Here is an 18,708-nt window from a genome sequence, read left to right as displayed (position 1 = left end):
TTTAAATATGCAAAAATCTGCACGCAAGTCAATGGAGCATGAAGCTTCTGATCCATTTGAATGCTTGATTTGGCTTCAGAGTAGGACAGAGCAGGCAGTCTAAGTAGATGCACTTTTTGCTATAACCTAGAAAGGACTGTTTGTTTTTTTACAGAAAATCTACATGAGTTTGACACTTGTGGGCTGCAGTATTAATAGTGGACTATGCCACATGGCTAATGGCAGAAAGTGAAAAGGAACTAAAGAGCCTCTTGATGTGGGTGAAGGAGAAGAGTGCAAAGGTTGGCTTGAAACTCAACATTAAGAAAACTAAGAGCATGGCATCTGGTCCTATCCTTCCTCGCAAACAGATGGGGAAGAAATGGAGGTAATGACAGATTTTATTTTCCTGGGCTCCAAGATCACCACAGATGGAGACTGAAGCCAAGAAAATTAAAAGACGCTTGTTCCTTGGGAGGAAAGCTATGGCAAATCTAGAAAGCATACTAAAAAGCAGAGACATCTCCCTGCCAACAAAAGTGTGTATAGTCAAGGCTATGGTTTTCCCAGTTCCAATGTATGGTTGTGAGAGTTGGACCATAAGGAAGGCTGAGTGCTGAAGAACTGAGGCCTTTGAATTGTGGTGCTGGAGGAGACTCCTGCGAGTCCCTTGGACCACAAGGCGATCAAACCAGTCAGTCCTAGAGGAGATCAATCCTGACAGCTCTTTAGAAGGCCAGATCCTGAAGATGAAACTCAAATACTTTGGTCACCTAATGAGAAGGAAGGACTCCCTGGAGAAGAGCCTAATGCTGGGAACAATAGAAGGCAAAAGAAGAAGGGGACGGCAGAGGATGGGGTGGCTAGATGGAGTCACTGAAGCAGTTGACGTGACCTTAAGTGGACTTCGGGGGATGGTGGAGGACAGGAAGGGCTGTAGGAATGTTGTCCATAGGGTTGTGATGGGTCGGACATGACTGCGCAACTAACAACAACAATGCCACATGGCTGCCGTAAACTACTCCCTTTCAGCACAGACACTCAACTGCAATAGGAGTAGAATAGGCTACACATGGCAGGGTTGTTTTACGCTTTGGACACTATTATGATTTTTATAAACTACTGGAAACTTTATCCACAATATTCAGTGTGAACTACACTGCAGGGCTGATATAAGCCCTCTATTCATGACACAGCCCTTTCCAAACTGCAACATAGAGACAATAGACTTTTGCTTCAGGATTTGAAACAACATGGCTTTCTTCATATATTTCACACAGTAAGTTAGAAAAAGCAGTAACTCTTTTTTTTTTTTTTTTTTTGCTATAACTTTTGGGTGGTGTGACTTAGCAAAGTTTTATTTATTAAACATACTTGGTGCTCAATCTTGGCAATCTTAGATTTCTCAATTGATTTCTAGCAGTAGCTCTCACTTCTGCTCATAGAGATATTATTATTATTATTATTATTATTATTATTATTATTATTATCATCAGAACATTTCTATGCCGCCCCTTGCCGAACAAATTCTCAACATGAAGCTGCAAATGATCTATCCAAATAATGAGAAGTTTCATCTACCCTTTAGATCTCCAAGTGTCATTTCCTCCCTCCCACTTGGACAGTCACCCAGTTCCAGTGCCTCTCCCACTCAGCTGTTAGGGTTTCTCCCCATTAGTTTCTCAATACTGCATGTCATTGTTATCTCAGGGCTGATTTGGAAATGGAGGGCATCTTAAGGACTCCCCCACCAAAGATTTTTCATGCACTTGTAATTCTGAGGTCACCTCAAATGAACAGATTCCTTCTGTTGTGCATGGGGGATGCAGTTTTGGCTTCATTCTCACAAGATGAATCAGTATTAGAAGGAAATTGGAAAGGGCCAATTTATCATAACCTTGGTTTTCCTTTACAGCCTAAGAAGAAGCTGCTGTGCAGGATCATAACAGATGCTTGAAACAGAATGTCTGTACTCTGTAAAGCAGTAATCAGAAATTGCATTTTAAGCTTTGCTTGTTCTCATGTTCCTTCCAGATCACTTTTTCTTTTTGTATCATGCCTATTATATATTGTAAGCCTGCAGGCAGGACCATGTCATTTTTATAATCTTTGTAAAAATGAAAAAGAAAGAATAAGCAACAGCAGCAGCAATTAAACAGACTTCTATTCCATTTAAAGTAACATCATAAAGTAATGTTATTAGGAGCATACAGGTTTTCCTAATTCCCTCCCAAGCACCGTTTGGCAGAACCTCCTGGTAGAGGCACAGGTAATCAGTTGCTGAGCCACTGATATAATAATGAAGAAGAGAAAGAGGGAAGGGCTAGGAAGAATGTTGCATTTCATATCTGAAGAGTCCAAAAGTAAATGACATGGTAAATCAAGCAAGGGCACTGATCATATTAGCAGCTCTAAGGCAATGATCAGTATCCAACAGGATGCAAATGCTAATATAAATTGCATTGTACTAGTGTAAACTGTTCTAGCGTAAAGCCAACAGCATTAGTTGGCATCATCTAAACTATTGGCATTATGCTGGAATAGTTTTCGCTAGCACAATCTAATTTACATTAGCAATTGTGCTCTGTTAGATATTGCCCAAAGTAATCAAGCAGAATTCTTTATTATTCTGGTGGTGGGTGGAAGAATTTAAGGTAGTACATGAGCAGCTTGAAAACCAGACTGCCTGGAGGAACAATCAGGTGCTATAAAGTCAGGGGGAAATGCCAAGCAAAGAAAGCAAGTACAAGCTGAGCAAAAATGCCAAAGTTGCATGGTCCTGGCTATACTTGCAGTCTACTTTCCAGGAAACAAGAGAATGATGAAAGTTTGGGGCACTGTGTATTAAACAGTAGCTCTCAGGACCACACAGTAGAAAATGAAGGCACAACATCCAACTGTGCCATTGCACTAATGCACATGACACTGTGATTAGTGCAGAGTAGGATCTCATCTACACACAGGAGAAGAATCCAACTATAATTATGTTTGTGCAAGTATGGGGGGAAAAGTGCTTGGGTATTTAGTGTGTATGACCAGTTGAGTTAATATGTGCAGCCAAGCACAGCATGCAACAGAAAGACACACCTGGATCTGCCAGCTTTCTCCAAATTTGCAGAACAAGCATGTTGGAGGCTGCCCACTGTATCCATTGAGAGTCCAATAAAAAGTCTCACAGACAAACTGCATATTTAGACTTTGAAAGAAGTGGAAGAAGCTGCTTGATAGAGATGGCAATCTGATTAGACTGATATAAAGCAATTGAAAGGTCATCCACTAGCTTCTCTGGAGAAGATTGATTCAGTGCAGAGGGGTTGCAGTCAGTTCCACAGGACAGTGGAAAGCCTGAATTGGGATAGGTACAAAAATCTAATTTTCCACCTCTTTGCCAGAACTAGTGCATGGGGAAAATAGCTTGTTCTCTGAGGAAACTAATGAAGTGTGATCAATTATGTGTAAATGAAAGATTAAATTAAGAGGAAAAATAGGAAAATGGGATAACATGAAGAAAACAAATGGAACTATTACTTCAGGCTCTGCAAACCCTTTCATAATGGAAATTTAGTTACTTCACATTCAACATTCACTGAAAAAATGAATGCAGGAAGGTTCCCTCAGAGACCGCAATAAAAACCAAACACAAACAACCCCCACCCAAATATCAATTTTCTCTCCATGGTACCAAATCTTACTTTTCATTATTTCAGGTAATCAAGACAAATCCTTCAGCAATCTTAAAACAGGGTGAATGTCTGAGATGGGCAATAACAAAACACTTACTGACAGAGTACAGTTGTGACTTACATTCATTTTTGACACATATATTATTCAAACTGTGTTGAAACACATACTTCCATTACACAGTCTCCCAGCAAGAATGGGAATATTTTCAAAGATGCCTTGGCTATTTACACATTACTATTTTATTAGGAATTACTTACCATAAACTAGGGTTATAGTAGACTACCACCTTTTCACTAAAGCTCAGTTTTCACATTCTCTTTTGACATAGTCAGAACTTTTAGGTAAGGTGTCATTCATAACAACTGAAAATGCCTGGATAAATAAAAACATGTCTGCCTGCTGCTGAAGATATTCCAAGGTAGAAACCAGGCAATCTTCTTTGGCATACTATGACCAAGGCACTGTCAAGAAAGTCTTCCTCTTTTCATTGCTAAATAGCACCCATAGTAAAGGAAGCAAAAGTAACGTGGCCTTAGCAGAAGATGGCAACATACAGAATATCTTACTAACCAGCAAGGGTACAGTGATAAATGTGCATATGCTGCTCTCCAAGCCTGGTTATCAGTTGGTGTATAGGAAGCAGTACACACAATTGATAGGAGTTGACCACTATTTTGTGGTGAAATGTGCCATCAAAGGAGAGGGAAGGGATGATGCTTAGGTTGTAGAAAGTGCTAGTAATGAGTCATGGACCATTTGGAAAAGTAATTGATGAGGTTGCTTTCAACTTTTGGGTTGTCTGTCCCTCAGCAATCCAATGTTTTGGGTTCAGGCATCACAGCAAATAACCCAGGAATGGGTTCAGACAACACAGCAAATAACCCTGGGTAGTTTCATAAGCAGGAAGCAAAGCAGAAGCAGGAAGCAGGAAGCAAGTGGGAGGCAACATACTTCCTCACTACATTATGACTGCAACTAACTACAGGTTTTTAAAGCGCTCTCAGGAGCTACATGAGAACCAATTCTAAGATTCAGAACTACATTGAGAAAAGCATTTGCCCAAGAAGCCCTTGCATTTAGCAAGACCTCTGCACCAACTTGCATAAAAGGCCCTCTTACTCATGTATTTCTCTTCAAAATATATATTTCTGGAATTAGGGAGTAAGTAGTGAGGTGGTCAAGTTTGCTGACGACACTAAACTCTTTAGAGTGTTTAAAACCAAAAGCTGGGAGAATGTGCATCAAAATGGCAAATACACTTCCTTATAAGCAAGTGTGGAGTGATGCAAGTGGGGCCCAAAAATCCAAACTTTAAGTATACACTGATGAGATTTGAACTAGCAGTGACTGAGCAAGAGAAGGATCTTGGGGTAGTGGTGGGCAGCTCGATGAAGCTGTCAGCCCACTGCACAGATGTTACTGAGTTGGGAAATGTACAGAGATGGACAACAAAAATTCTTAGGGGGCTGCAGCAACTCCCTATGAGTAGTGGCTACAACAACCCAGCCTGTTCAGCTTAAGAAAAAGGCAAGTTGAGGAGCAGAGATAATGAGGTGCTTAAATAATACACCATGAGGGGAAAACAGAGGACACTGTTCTGTAACACTCAAACCCAGAGTTCTCCCATGAAACTTACTGGTACAAGGTTTATGACCAATGTACCAGTAAGTACTTCTTCACACAGTGAAGGGTTGGACTATGGAATTTGCTGCCAAAGGAAGTGATGATGGCCACCAATCTGGATGGGTTTAAAAGGGGATTAGACAGGTTCACAAAAGAGGAGGCTATCAGTGGTTACTAGCTCTGCTGGCTATGGGCTATCTCCTTTACCAGAAGTGGCCAGCCTGCATATACCAGTTGCTAAGGAGTCTGGGCAGAAGGAGGACTTGCACCCATCCTGCCTGAAGGATCCTGTAGGCAGCTGGTTTGCCACCATGTTTACCAAGTTCTATACTAGATGGACCTTTGGTCTGATTTCTTTTGCACAAACTTGCATAATGGGACATCTTGTGAATGTATTTCCCCCCAAAAGCATTATTACTGTTTTTCCTCACATTTTTTCATAAACTGCTATGCTCTCCTAATAAATATATTCCTATATTATGTTGGAATCAGTTTGTTTCTAAAAAGCTAACATCAGGCTAACATGCTGTCACTTAAAAAAACTGATTTCACGTGAGAAAGAAAAAGTAAAACTATACTCCCAGAGAAACTCAAGGAAAGGAAGGTTCTACATCTAAAATCAAGAAAAATGTGCATTAGATAAGAAGAGAAAAAAGGTTAATTGCTTTTATCCATCTGTCTACCTTATAATAAAGAAAAAAATAATATAAAATATTTTTAGGTGCAAACCCCTACAAAGACAATGAGGTAGTGTTCTGTTTGAAAGGAAAGTATCTGTCAGCAGAGCTGACAAGATATGTACAAAAACTACTACTCCGATTCACTGATAGGAACTTTGAAAAAACAATTATGAATTGTTAGAAAATGTGCTTTCATGACATATATAAAACATGTGAAACTGCAGATCTAATGAAAATATATAGTCTCTGTAAAATATAAGAATATAAGTACTTAAGAAAAGCTGTGTTGTATCAGACTAAAGGTCTATCTAGTCCAGCACTCTGTAAACATGGTGGCAAGCCACCTGCTCACAGGTTCCCAGAAGCAGGGTTCAGGTGCAAGGCCTCCTCTTACTCAAGCTCTTCAGCAACTGGTGGATGCAGGCAGGCCCCCTCTGGTAAAGAAGGTTGCATGCAGCCAGCAAGGCTAGTCGCCACTGTCAGATTCCTGCATCATGAATCTGTCCAATCCCTTTTTAAAGTCATCCAGACCGGCAGTCATCACCACTTTCCATGACAGCAAATTTCACAGATTAAGTAAACACTGTGTGAATCTGTACTTCATTTTATCTGTCCTAAAACTCCCACTAATATGTAGCACCCAAGATTGCTTTCTTGGTCATTCAGCACTTGGTCATTCAGACCTTATCAGCCAGAATATACATACATGAGGTTGGGACTTTTTTTGGCTCAACATGCATCACCTTACCTTGCTCACATTGAACCACATTTGCCTTTGCTGCTCCTGTTCTTCTGATTTTGGTGCTTGTTACACTCTTTTTGTTTTTTAGCCACCCTACATAATTTGATGTTATCAGCAAATTTGGTCACCTCACTGCTCACTTCTAATGCCAAATCATTTATGGCCTCTATATAGATCTCTGAAGGATTCCACTATTTACAGCTCTCCGTTGGATGAATCTGTCATTGACTTCTCTGCTTCCTTTTCCAACAAGCTCAATAATGACGTGCAGATGAGAAATTCTATTATTTTAAAGGTGATGCTGCAAGTTGTTTTTGTTGTGTGCCATTAAGTCATCTCCAACTTATGGCAACCCTATGAATGAATGCCCTCCCAAATGTCTTGTCCCTGTCAGCCCTGCTGAGCTCTTTCAAATCCAGGGCTGTGGCTTCCTTTATGGAATCAGTTCGCCACATATTTGGTCTTCATCTTTGTCTTTGACTGTCCCTAACATTATTGCCTTCTTCAGTGAGCCTTGCCTTCTCATGACGTGCCTGAAGTATGACAGCTTCATCGTTTTTCCTTCAGGAAAAGATCTAGCTTGATTTAATCTAGGACTCACCTGTTCCTGTTTCTGTTAGTCCAGGGTATTTGCAGAGCTTTCCTCCAGCACCTCCTTTCAAAAGTGTCAATTTCTTCCTACCAGCATTTTTCACTATCCAGTTTTCATAACCATACATAGTGAGGGGAAATGCAACAGTCTGGAGATCTTGGCCTTGTGTCCAATAAAACTTCCTTAGACTGAACTTAAAACATTTTTTAAAACCTATTTTGGGTGTAATGTTTATTTATCTGATTTAGGTTCAATACTCTTAAATCAAATGTGAATCATGTAAAACTAAGTTTTTAAAGTAAAAGATAAAAACATGCAAGTTCTTAGAGTTTCCATTTAAAAATCTTGCACAAGCATACCAGGAATATTGCAAATTTACAAATTCCATGGTGTCAGTTTGATCTTGGAATATAGCTTTAGATACCTTACCTATGGATCCATGATCAAGCTAAATATAGAAACCTCACACTAGAAGATCCTTAGAGCAGGACAAATCTGCCATGGTGTGCATGCTGTGATTTTAAAGAAGTGCAGAAGAGCATGAAAAGGCAGTGATGTCCAGGCTGTTATTTTAAAAGCAGCCTTCTAGCCATGTGGTTGCAAAGTATGGTCGAAATGTATTCTTGAAGCTTGGTAAAATCTGAGGAACTAGGTGAGTCCTTGAGTAAGATAGCCAGCCCGGAAAGTAAGGCTCCAGTGGCCTGTAGCCCAATATAAAATCCAGTAAAAGAAATTATGCCATTTGCAATTTACCAGGTTGTAAGATTTGGGTTACTTTGGCACAGAAAGAAGCAGGCATGTATATATTAGTGTCTGAATGGTAGGGAAAGTTCAGAAAGTAGAAAATTCTGTAAACCACAGGCTTGCATATCAAATATCTACATTTTTCATATATGTGATTTGAAGAACCAGCTCTTTTAAAACATAAAATCTATTCAGTTTAAACAGAAATCTACCAAAGGATGAAGTAATGAAGGTTTAAATTCTATTAGACCAAAAGTGTCACAAATGTATTAATGGGCCATAAATGCAAATCCTGTAGATTTAAAATGAAGCACTGAAGGAGAAAGAAAAAGTGCCTTAGATTAATAAACAGATCTGTGTTAGCAGTTATGTGTCAGGGAACATCTTTATTATTGGGAAGCATGTGACTTCCTCACCAGAAGTGTTAATTACAAGCTCTCCTTGCCCTGCTTCTTCCACCCTTCCAAATGCAATGCTTAACTAGTTATAGATATTTTGTTATTTAAGCCATCTTGAGATGTATGGTGAAAGACGGGATAAAAATGTGTTATTAAATTAAAAATTAAATTAAATGTATAAATGTAGTTTTGACTACATTTAACATCACTCTTTGCATCATGGATTAAAGATCAAATGGATGTGTGCTCTGAAAAGCAGGACTGCAAACAGCTTTCTAAACTGAAGCTTGTAGATAAGGATAATATTACTGAAGAAATGAGGACACAGTGGTGTCACTAAATGACTTCCAGTTGTCCATATGCCCAGAAGCATAAATTTAAGAAAAAGCTCTGCTGATTGTCGCACATAAGGAGAGCACTTGGGGCAATAGCACAGATGCCGCAGCGACACTTTCAATTTAGGAGCTGACTGGGGGTGTGGGAGGAGGAGACAGGGAGCAGTTGCTAAAATGATTTAAGATACCCAGATATAATGGGATGAGTTGGAGAAGCCAGCATTTGTTATGTTAGGGGTTAGGAGTATTAGGATTGTGGTTGACAAATCTTTAGCGGCTAGAATGGTTTAGGACTCTATTTGGCTTTCTGAGCCTATTAGTATCTTCTGGATTCCAGTTTTGCAGATTTCTGGGGATTTCTACATGACATATGGGTAGCATTAAGAGCATTAAAGATTTATAAATTTGTATCATCATGATAAAACACACACAAAGGGATGAAATATGCACAGGCTGCATGTAATCCTCATATTACTCAGGGGCGAATTAAACCAAAAGCCCATTCATACCCTAATACTATTAAACATAAATGAGAAAAAGATATATCATGTAAATTTAATAATACAAGCTTCAGGTGCCATTAAAACAGTCCCAAGGCTTTCAATGTACAGTCTGTAGGCTGTATGCACTATGTTTTATTTATACATACATGCTCACTGATACATACATTCATATACACACAGGTCAATCAATTATTTTAAGAGTTAATTTACATATGATACCTTTCAATCTTTGCAATGATTTTTTAATTTATAAGGCTGTGTAAAGATGAGGATCCTTATGCATGTATGAGGCTTTGTTTCTGTGGAGGAAGCCACTGTAATGAAATTAAGGGCAAGCAGTGGAATGCCATACAGACTGACTCTCAGTGTATCAAAAATATGTATCACCTGTGCCAACATTCACTGCTCAGTGTAATCTGCCTAATACTGTGCTCTTATGAAATTCAGGACTACCTAGGTATCAAACTGGTTAAAGATAAATAGAATACATCATGGAAATGAAACTTGTTATTTATTTTTAGTAAACAACTCCCATCAGGAAGCCTAAAAACAAATTTGGTTTCAAGTAGATTCTGTTTGAATAAAAACAAACCCACAAAGAATGTAATACTGCTGGGAAATACACTAGAAGGCATGTCACAACATACATAAAAGTATGTATTAATATTTTATATATCCTGTGGGAAAACAGACACTAGCCTTCAAAGATGTTTAACCACACTGAAAGTAAGTTGAGAATTGCATACATCATAACCTAATTTTTAATAGAATTCCTTACCAGGTATTTTTATATAAGTAGTCTCCCAATTGCTGCAATTTTTTTTAAAACTCAGTTTATTTGGGAAATGCAGCCAGACAGTTATGCAGCCATTCATCAGATTACACAATACCATTGCACAGAATTTGGGGATTAGTGCTAACTTCCCTTATAGAACAGTCCAATGGGGTGTCTGGAGGGATGGAATGATTAGCAACCTGGATGGCCTTAAAAAGGTATTGGACAGATTCATGGAGGAGGAGGCTATCATTGGCTGCTAGCCTTGCGGGATGTCTGCATATGCCAGCTGCTGAGGAACTTGGGCAGGTAGAAGTATTGAACCCAACCTGCTTGAACAATCCTGTGGGCAACTGGTTTGGTCTGATCCAGCATGGCTTTTCTTCTGTTCACTTCCTGTGCCTGGATGCTTTTGCGCCAGAAAGACCGAAGGTAGGTTGGAGCATTTTATGTAATCAGTGAGCATTGCTTTTGGGCCTATACTTTCTTTTACATTGGAACATTTTCTTCAAATGGGAGAGAAATAACCTAACGTGGTATAATTCTTTCTCTACTTAAGAAGTATAATGGGGCAATCCATGCTGCTGAACCCAATCCCTCAAAATAGGGTCAGACAGGATGCATAGCTCCTTAAAAATTCACAGCCCTTCTGACTCTGCAGCTGCTACTGCCCCCAATTCCCCCAGAAATCCTTTACTTCATCCTCTTCTCCCATCAGAGTTCCAGTGGTAAAGAGATTCCCACCACCACATGAAGACTTCAAAGGGCAGAACTTATACGCCTGCAGAACTTCCTTTCCACAGCTTATGCTACAGTCTCACAAAGTTCTCACAAAGTCTCACTGGGCCCAGAACACCCTCTTCGTGAGCAGAGGATTATAGTCTCAAGGGAATTATGGTAATAACTGACTGTTGAAATTGCCTTCACAGACCTTTTTGTTTTACAACATAATGGCCAAATTCAAAGTTTCAGTAAAGAAGGATAGTAAAGTCTCCATTGCAGTTATACATACAGATCACATTTCAGAGAATCTCTTTAAGATTTTTATAGAAGAGCACATTAAAGATGTGATAAGTAACAACTACATTACCAGTCTACTGAAAACAGATACCTTTCTGCTCAGAGCACACTACAAAAATTTAACCAACCCAGATTCCCCATTCCCATGTGTTGACAACAAGAAACACAGTATTAGTGAATACATGGTGTGGCCTCAGAAGCAAGAATAAATTTAATTAGCATGTGTATTGGTCTGACATGGGGTATTCAACACACAGATACGGAGACAGTTTTTGTCCTTAAAGTACCTTTGGCAGTGTTTGATAAACTGCAGTCCAAAACATATGTTTAGGTGTTCTGCTAAAACACCACAAAACTAAGTGGAAATTGCTGAAAATTATTTTCAGATCAAAGAATGATAGACTCCGGACATCAAATCATCTATTCTTTTTTTCACTATTCTTTTATTGGGTTTTGGTATAAAAATATCAGATACCACTGCTTCCTTCAAATCCTTAGGCACCATAGCTCACTAGAGAACCCGTTTGCCATTGTTTCCACCTATTTGGCCAGTCTCTATTCTGATACTTTTATCAGCCAGAAAAGGAAAGAATTGACCAGGCAAGTAGTTGGCCTTTCTCCAAAGAGTTCATCTATGTCCTTGGACTGCACAAATGGATAAGTATTTACTAAAGGAACCAGTCTTCCTCTATGGTAAATCCAACGTGCTGTCCTCCAGATGTTTTGTGCAGTGACTGTACTACATTGCAACTCCCATTATATCCGAGCATTAGTCAGAATGTCTGGGGCAGATGGAAGCCCAATGGATCCTGAGAGCCCCACACTGGAAAAGGCCTCTTTAGCCCATACCTGCCTGTTTCATGGCTCTTTGCAACATGGAAAACTATGGAGCTGAACAGCCTCCTAAAAGCAAGGGCATTTTAGAGGATATTCATTCAGAGAGTCGCCATAAGTCAGAGGTGACTTGACAGCGATTAACCACAACCATTTCTTGACAATCTATTTGAGAACCATCACACCAGTGCCTGCCAGGTCATGCTTTTGTGCCACATGGTGTCAACTATGCCAGCTACAGCATCACGTAAGGTAGCCTTACCTCAATAAATAAAAAAATAAAATCAAAATGGCAACTGCAGGTGAAAATTACTGCCTGTTTCTTGTTCTTCGGGCTTGAAAATGATTTCAGATTCTACCAAGAAGTTTATGCAAAATTTCTAAAGGCATCTGTGTTTAAAGATTAAAATGTCATGCAGTTAGATGTACCTGGAAATATTAAGGAGCTCAACTCTAGCTGAGAGACAGGCTTTTAAATTTTGTAAGAAAAGGGAACAAGACTATTGTAGACTCTGGGATGGGTGCCAAAGTAGCTCACAAAATGATTTTGGGCCCCTGCTCTTTATTGTTTGCTATTATGCAATGTGCTTATCAGAATAATTTGATTTTATATTTCCCACTCTAGGCAATACTCCAAGCCTCAAATGTATTAAGTGATTTAAAATTTGCCATTGGTGTTCACAGAAAGGATCCTCCAATTGTCAAGGCCAGCAAGCTTTCAACAAACGGGCCACAGGCTCCTACACCAGCACCTTGCAAATTGAATACACTGCTGACACTCTCTGCTAAATCATTTGTGACACACTGCAACATCAAACATATGAGAAAGCCAAATCCCTTTGATCTAATTCACAAATAATTATTAAAAAGTATTTTTCACAGTGAACTGATATATTGAAAAGTTTGGCAGATCTGTCAATCTTGTGGTTACTGATAATATGTCCTGCCACATCTTGTGTAACTATTTATACTTATCAATGTGCCCCGTTGCACACTACTCAGAAGGAAATGATAGGCAGAGGTGGGAACAAGTTGCCATTCAAATGTCTGACTGCACGGCTTTTTAGCAAAGGTTTTCTCTTTCTTAGATTAAGGTATTACCCATGCACACCCCACCAAAAAGGGTACAATATGATGGATGCCCTTTATTTTCAAGCCTTCACAATAACATTTTTAAAATGCTGATTAGGGATGGGCTGGCAATGCTGGCAATGTACACATGGCTAAGGAAATGCTGGTATAGCCAGGTGGATTTTCTGGTTCATTTCTCACATCAGCAACAACCCTTTATCTCCAGTAGGAGTTAATCATGCTGATTTCCTACACAGGATTGTTGCAAGGATTACTAACATAATCACACACTCACACAAAAGGCTTAAGTATACATTATAAGTTATGGAAAATTAAAAACAATGAATAAGAAAGAAGGCAGAACTCACTGGTCATGCACATGCAGCTCATCCTCCCTGAAGCATTTACTCTATTTTTTTCTCCATCTCAGTTAACAAATGTAATGCTTTGAGCTTTTCCTGGTTATATTTAAAATGCTCCATGAGAATGTGTGCACATCAGTGATGGGCACACACCAAGACGTGACAAATATTTGATTATTTTTCATGTCATTTATCCTGGCATCTTCACCTAATGACAGCAGAATGATTCCTCACTTGAATATAGGAGCTTACTGTGTCAAATCAGGAACAAGGCTGTAATTTTTAGCCCACCTGCAATGTAGAGCATTTGTCTCCCGGCAGCTGTGCATTGATCATGTGCATCTACAAAGGAACCTCAGTGAATGAGCAGCTGCTTGCATGTAGGGACCAGGGTGACCAGTTGTCCCAATCACATACAGCCTTTCTGTGTAAAGAGTTGCTTGTGTGTTGCAAAGATAGACATATAATGTTGGGAGCAAGTCTGGATGCATGGTGAGGTCCCTGCTTCAACCCAGTGAGGGCCTACATGTGAGTAGCGTATAAGTAGGCCTAGGATTAATGAGTAATGAATGCTATAAACACAGAGCAGGATAATGATATTATGGGCTCCAGGTACTTATTTGAAGATGTAAGTTTGTAAGAAAAAAGTGTTACGTAAGGGAAAATATAACTGAACCCGGCAGCCAGATATCCTATGCTCTGCAGGTAACAGCCAATTTTTCCCAGCCAGTTTGTCTTAGGGTTATCCACATGTAGCTTTGCTTTACCTTTCCTAAATTTTAAGGAATTGCCACTCAATCAGTATCAACAATAGCTACATTAGCCTACTATTCCAGGGCTTGGAAACACTTGGGATGAGGTCAGGATTACAGTGAAACTTTTCTGATTGCCATGCTGTAACACTATTGCAGACATGTCTAGGAGTGGGCAACTGAAGTTCTTCTAGATGTTTTGGTCTACAACTCCCACAAGCTCAAGGCAGCATTGTCAATGGAAAGGGATTGTGTCAATGGAAAGGGACTGTGGTAGCTGTAAGCCAAAACAGCTGAAGACACCTTAAAATGCCAAATTATTACTTTTCACTCTATGGGTCACACTTCACTGCCTCTACAAGTGAAATGAACCCACAGGGAAGTGGAATTAACATTCCTTTTTTTCGCAAAAACTTGCTTACTTATGCCAGTTTTCAACAGTAAGCAAACCTTCCACTCCCCACGCCATAAAACAAGCTACTGCCTCCCCAGGAGATTGCACTTTGTCATATGTTAACACATCAAGCAGAAGACAAGTATTTTATTGGCACTATAAATGAGATCCAAATACAAATGTCCAACAATAGAAAAGCCACATTTAATTAGTTCCAAAGCAAGAAGTAAAAATCTGTTCAAAGGAGGAAAACATCTTACCTTTGGTAGCAATTCGAACACACTGAGTTTTGGTTTCCTATTAAGAAGAAAATTTTGAGAAAAATGTGGTTAGCCTACAACTCAATTTTGAGCCTTATTAGAAGAATCTAATGTGCATCTGCATGAGATTGCTTGAAAAATTCTGCAAAAGCTAGCTTAATTCACTTTACTCATATATATGATAAATAAGACCTGCCAAAATAAACATTCCTGATAGGGAAAGTAAACCACAGAGCTAAGCTGGAGAACCAAACAATAAGGATTTAACATACGTATATAGTTTTATAGGTCTTGCTACCAAATCTCTCAAGGTATCTGCCATACTTAGTGAACAGAGTCCAGGGCACATAATGGTGGCAGTAGAAAGCCCACAATGGTTATATTTGCCGTGTCACGCAGTTTCTGCATGGCGTGGTTTTCTTTCTGGGTGAGGCTGTCAGGCAGTCATGTGGTTTCCATGCAGGCATGGTTTCCAGCCTCCTGCCTCATTCCTCTTGATGGTGGCACAGATCTCATCCACCTGTGTGGCTGCAATTCAATCTCAGGGTGCACTGCTCTTGCCTATGTTGCCTGAATCTTCCTTACTGCTATGCACAGAGAGGATGGGTGGCTACTGTAGTTCTTGCAGTTGCAGCTCTTTCAACTAGACTGGGTTCAGGTGACCAAATAAGCCACTGTGAAATGAAGAAACCATACAACAGACTGCTGTTTCTCTCCATGGTTCCATGGAAACCAAATGTACTGTGCAGTAAATCCACAACAGGGTTTCGACAATATTACAGACCACCCTGTGGTGGAAACCGATTTGGTTTGTTATGTGTGAACCCAACCACTGTCTTCAATTTGGTGCATAATCTTTTCAACAATAAGAAAGGTCCTCACTACCCTAAGCCAGTAAGGAAGGGAGGGAAAGTAGAAGTTCCACATTTTATCTAACCCTACCTTAGGTGTCAGTCATAGATAAGATACAAGGATGCAATATGATTTGACCATTACCTCTCAAATGTCAAACTGCAACAAAATGTATGCTGGTTCTTTAGGAACAGGGAGTGCTTAATTGTGCTATAAACAATCAGGTTTAACATATCAAGCTCTGTACAATTCACATCCTGACCAGATGAAAATGGACATTCCCAGCCTCTGTCTAGTCTACCATCTGGACAGAATTTTGTAGAATAGCTCTTTTATATTGGCGCATAGGTCTCCCAGATTTTATGTCAATCTTTTACCCTCAGCTCTCAGAAGAACATACTGGCTAACTTGGAATTATGTTTCCTCTCTATTAGAATATTAGAATGCAACATAGTTTTCACAATCACTCATTTTTGCACACACACACACACAAATTTTCTCATCCAGAAAATTTACAGCTTTTTTAGCAGATAGTTTTATAAACCACAACGTTTCATCTCACTACAATAAACAGTTAATTCTTATAATTCCAGACATTGGGCAAGAATTTATTCTAGGGATTCAATGGCAAAGTCATTGATTGCTATGATCTCTTCATTATTAATGGCAGCAGAAATCCAAATGGCAGGGTAGAAATCACTTTAGTTTCTTTTGAAAGCAGATTAACCTTCCTGAAGCCTATCAATCTAGTAGCAATCTCCCATAAATCCTTCCTCTTTCACTTTCCTTGCCCCAGACATCTGCTACTCGGACACAATAACCAGGAGACTGAGATCTCATAGAAAGCTATACTTAATTCTTAAATGGAAATTTTAAATATCCCAGCTACTGTTCCGAAAGCTGTTTCCTCCTTTTCCCATTTCATATATCAGTTTGTACGGGAAAATGATTCAGTAGCATCAGCATGGGGTTTATCAAGTCATGTTGTTTTTCACACCTAGGGCCGCCTGCAGTATTTAACTTCCTGTTGCTTTGTTCTCTATCAATATGCATACCAAAACAGAAGCAGTACTCAAAGACGTCAAGGTATCAAACAGTGAGGAAATAGCAATGGTGATCTGCAGCCATACCTTTAGTACCAGCCCAGCAGTCAAGCAATTTTGAACTTGTGTACTGAGGCTTCTCACAAACGTACTGTGTGCATGAAGCTACTTTACAATAAGTGGCTTTTAAAAAAATATTTTTTTAAAAGTCTCATGTCTGGTGTGCAAGGCTCTGAAAAGTTGGTAATGTCTTATTAGCCTGCTGAGCAGCCTGGATTTTGTTTATCCTGAAACAACTGAATCTTCAGAACTGCATGGGCACTGGGAACAGTAGGTAGTATGAGGATTATTTTCTCAGAAATACAGAAAAATCACATGGCTAACATTATTTCAGTAAAAGTACTATTTTACATAATAAAAAGTGTAAACAGAAGAATGGTATGGAAAGACATAGCCTGAAAAAGAACTCAGCGTAAGGGTTCATATAATACCAAAAAACAACAGTCTGAACCAAAATCAGAATGCAGTATGGATCAGATAAGGCAAGATGCCGTCCTTGTGGTGGAGTTTGGGATACAACTAAAGGAAACAAATTGTCAATTCAGATTGTATTCTTTACCCTCAACAAGGACTTGTGCTATTTGGATTTTGTACCCAAACTTCCAGATATTTGGGAGTTTAACTCCTAAAACAGAGTGGTCCTGAATGCTAGAAGTTGCAGTCCAAAATATGTGGAGGGCAACAGGCTGGAGAAGGAAATTCGACAACAGGAACTAAAATGTTTCGAGTCACCTCCAGACATGCATTTGTTCTAGAAAGTCTTTTAACTGTTCCATTGTTGTTTTAAGCTGTATTCTATATTGTTTGTATGTGTTCAATTCATATTATTATTTTTATTATAATGTTGTTAGCTGTTCTGAAGCTGCTGGAGGAAAGGTAAAATGATAATACAATCAATCAATCAATGCTAATAGTCTATCCTGACATGTTTCCATGCTGACCATCTTTTGAAATGGGGTGGGGGATCAAGAATTGTTCACTCTATGTATGGGAAGAGTGCTGTGCAGAAAGAAAAGCAGCCAACAATTTTCAGGCCTTGTGTACCCGAAAACATCTCTGCTGACCATGGCATTGCTCTGATAGTCAAGAGCAATACCTGTGATTTATTTCAGAAAGAAAAGCTTCTATGCACCTACCTTCTCAACACTGCTCATGGCTTGGAAGTAGATATTATACCCCTTCCGAGGAGCCAAAGGTGGGTTCCAGAAGCCCTGGTAAGTTCTGTTGTCTCCAACTGTGAAAGGGGCTGCTTCAGGAAGGTTACCAGGTGGCAGTTCTGCAGCAAAATAATACGGAGAACCACCACTGAGAGCATTCTGATATGTGATGGGTATCTGGTAGCAATCCATTGCACCTGTTTCTCGTTTGGTTCGATGAGGATGCAATTCTTCAACAACAATCTGATAGGCACTGTTCAAAACCAAGAGAAAAACAATATTTAGGAGATAATGCCAGAAGTGTAGCACACCGGGCTACAGTACACAAATGGTGCTATACAAAAGCACAAGATGGGGAGATAAACACATTTGAAAATGATAGGGTCTGCCTTCAATAACTGAATTGCTTTCAATGAAAGACTGACTGGAAAGTGGTTGATTTTATTTTCTGTAATTCTCTTTTTCTCCCAGTAGTATTCCTCTCAGGCTCTCTTCCTCCAAAGAGCTAATGTAACAAGAAGAAAATCCTTCCCAGCATTCACATGGACTTTGAAGTATTAAGCAGCCCAAGACTGGATCTCACATTTGTAACAGATTAAGCTTTCTGCTTGATAATTTGCAGCATTTGAAGTTAGTATTTGCCTTTGAAATAATATTATAGAAAGCTCAGCTTCGAGGCCTAACGTGGCAGCCTCCAAGCGATGCCTGAAGCACCAATTTGCAGTTGTAGTATTATTAGAGACAGAGCATGTTGACAGACATCGCCAACCTTTTGACCTTGATGGCCATTGAGCTTGGCTCACAGCTATGCCAATCTAAAGTGTAAGCGACATCCTGCAATACAAGCA

At 39.5% G+C, this 18,708-nt stretch overlaps 1 protein-coding gene across 8 annotated transcripts in view; it reads right to left on the bottom strand.

Annotated features, from left to right (window-relative positions):
* The window catches only part of PTPRK (protein tyrosine phosphatase receptor type K), a 363,911-nt gene that overhangs the window by 57,616 nt on the left and 287,587 nt on the right, over positions 1 to 18,708 (bottom strand). For all 8 annotated transcript variants that reach the window (XM_044424851.1, XM_044424869.1, XM_044424876.1 and 5 more), the window contains 2 exons: positions 17,840 to 18,113; positions 14,749 to 14,785 (listed from right to left, as the gene is read on the bottom strand). In XM_044424851.1, coding sequence (XP_044280786.1) covers positions 14,749 to 14,785; positions 17,840 to 18,113 — 311 coding nt within the window. The remainder of the gene's footprint in view (positions 1 to 14,748; positions 14,786 to 17,839; positions 18,114 to 18,708) is intronic.

The sequence above is a fragment of the Varanus komodoensis genome, unplaced genomic scaffold, assembly GCF_004798865.1.
Source record: "Varanus komodoensis strain SLA01 unplaced genomic scaffold, ASM479886v1 scaffold1, whole genome shotgun sequence".
NCBI lineage: Eukaryota > Metazoa > Chordata > Lepidosauria > Squamata > Varanidae > Varanus > Varanus komodoensis.
This window is presented reverse-complemented; position numbering and strand designations above follow the sequence as displayed.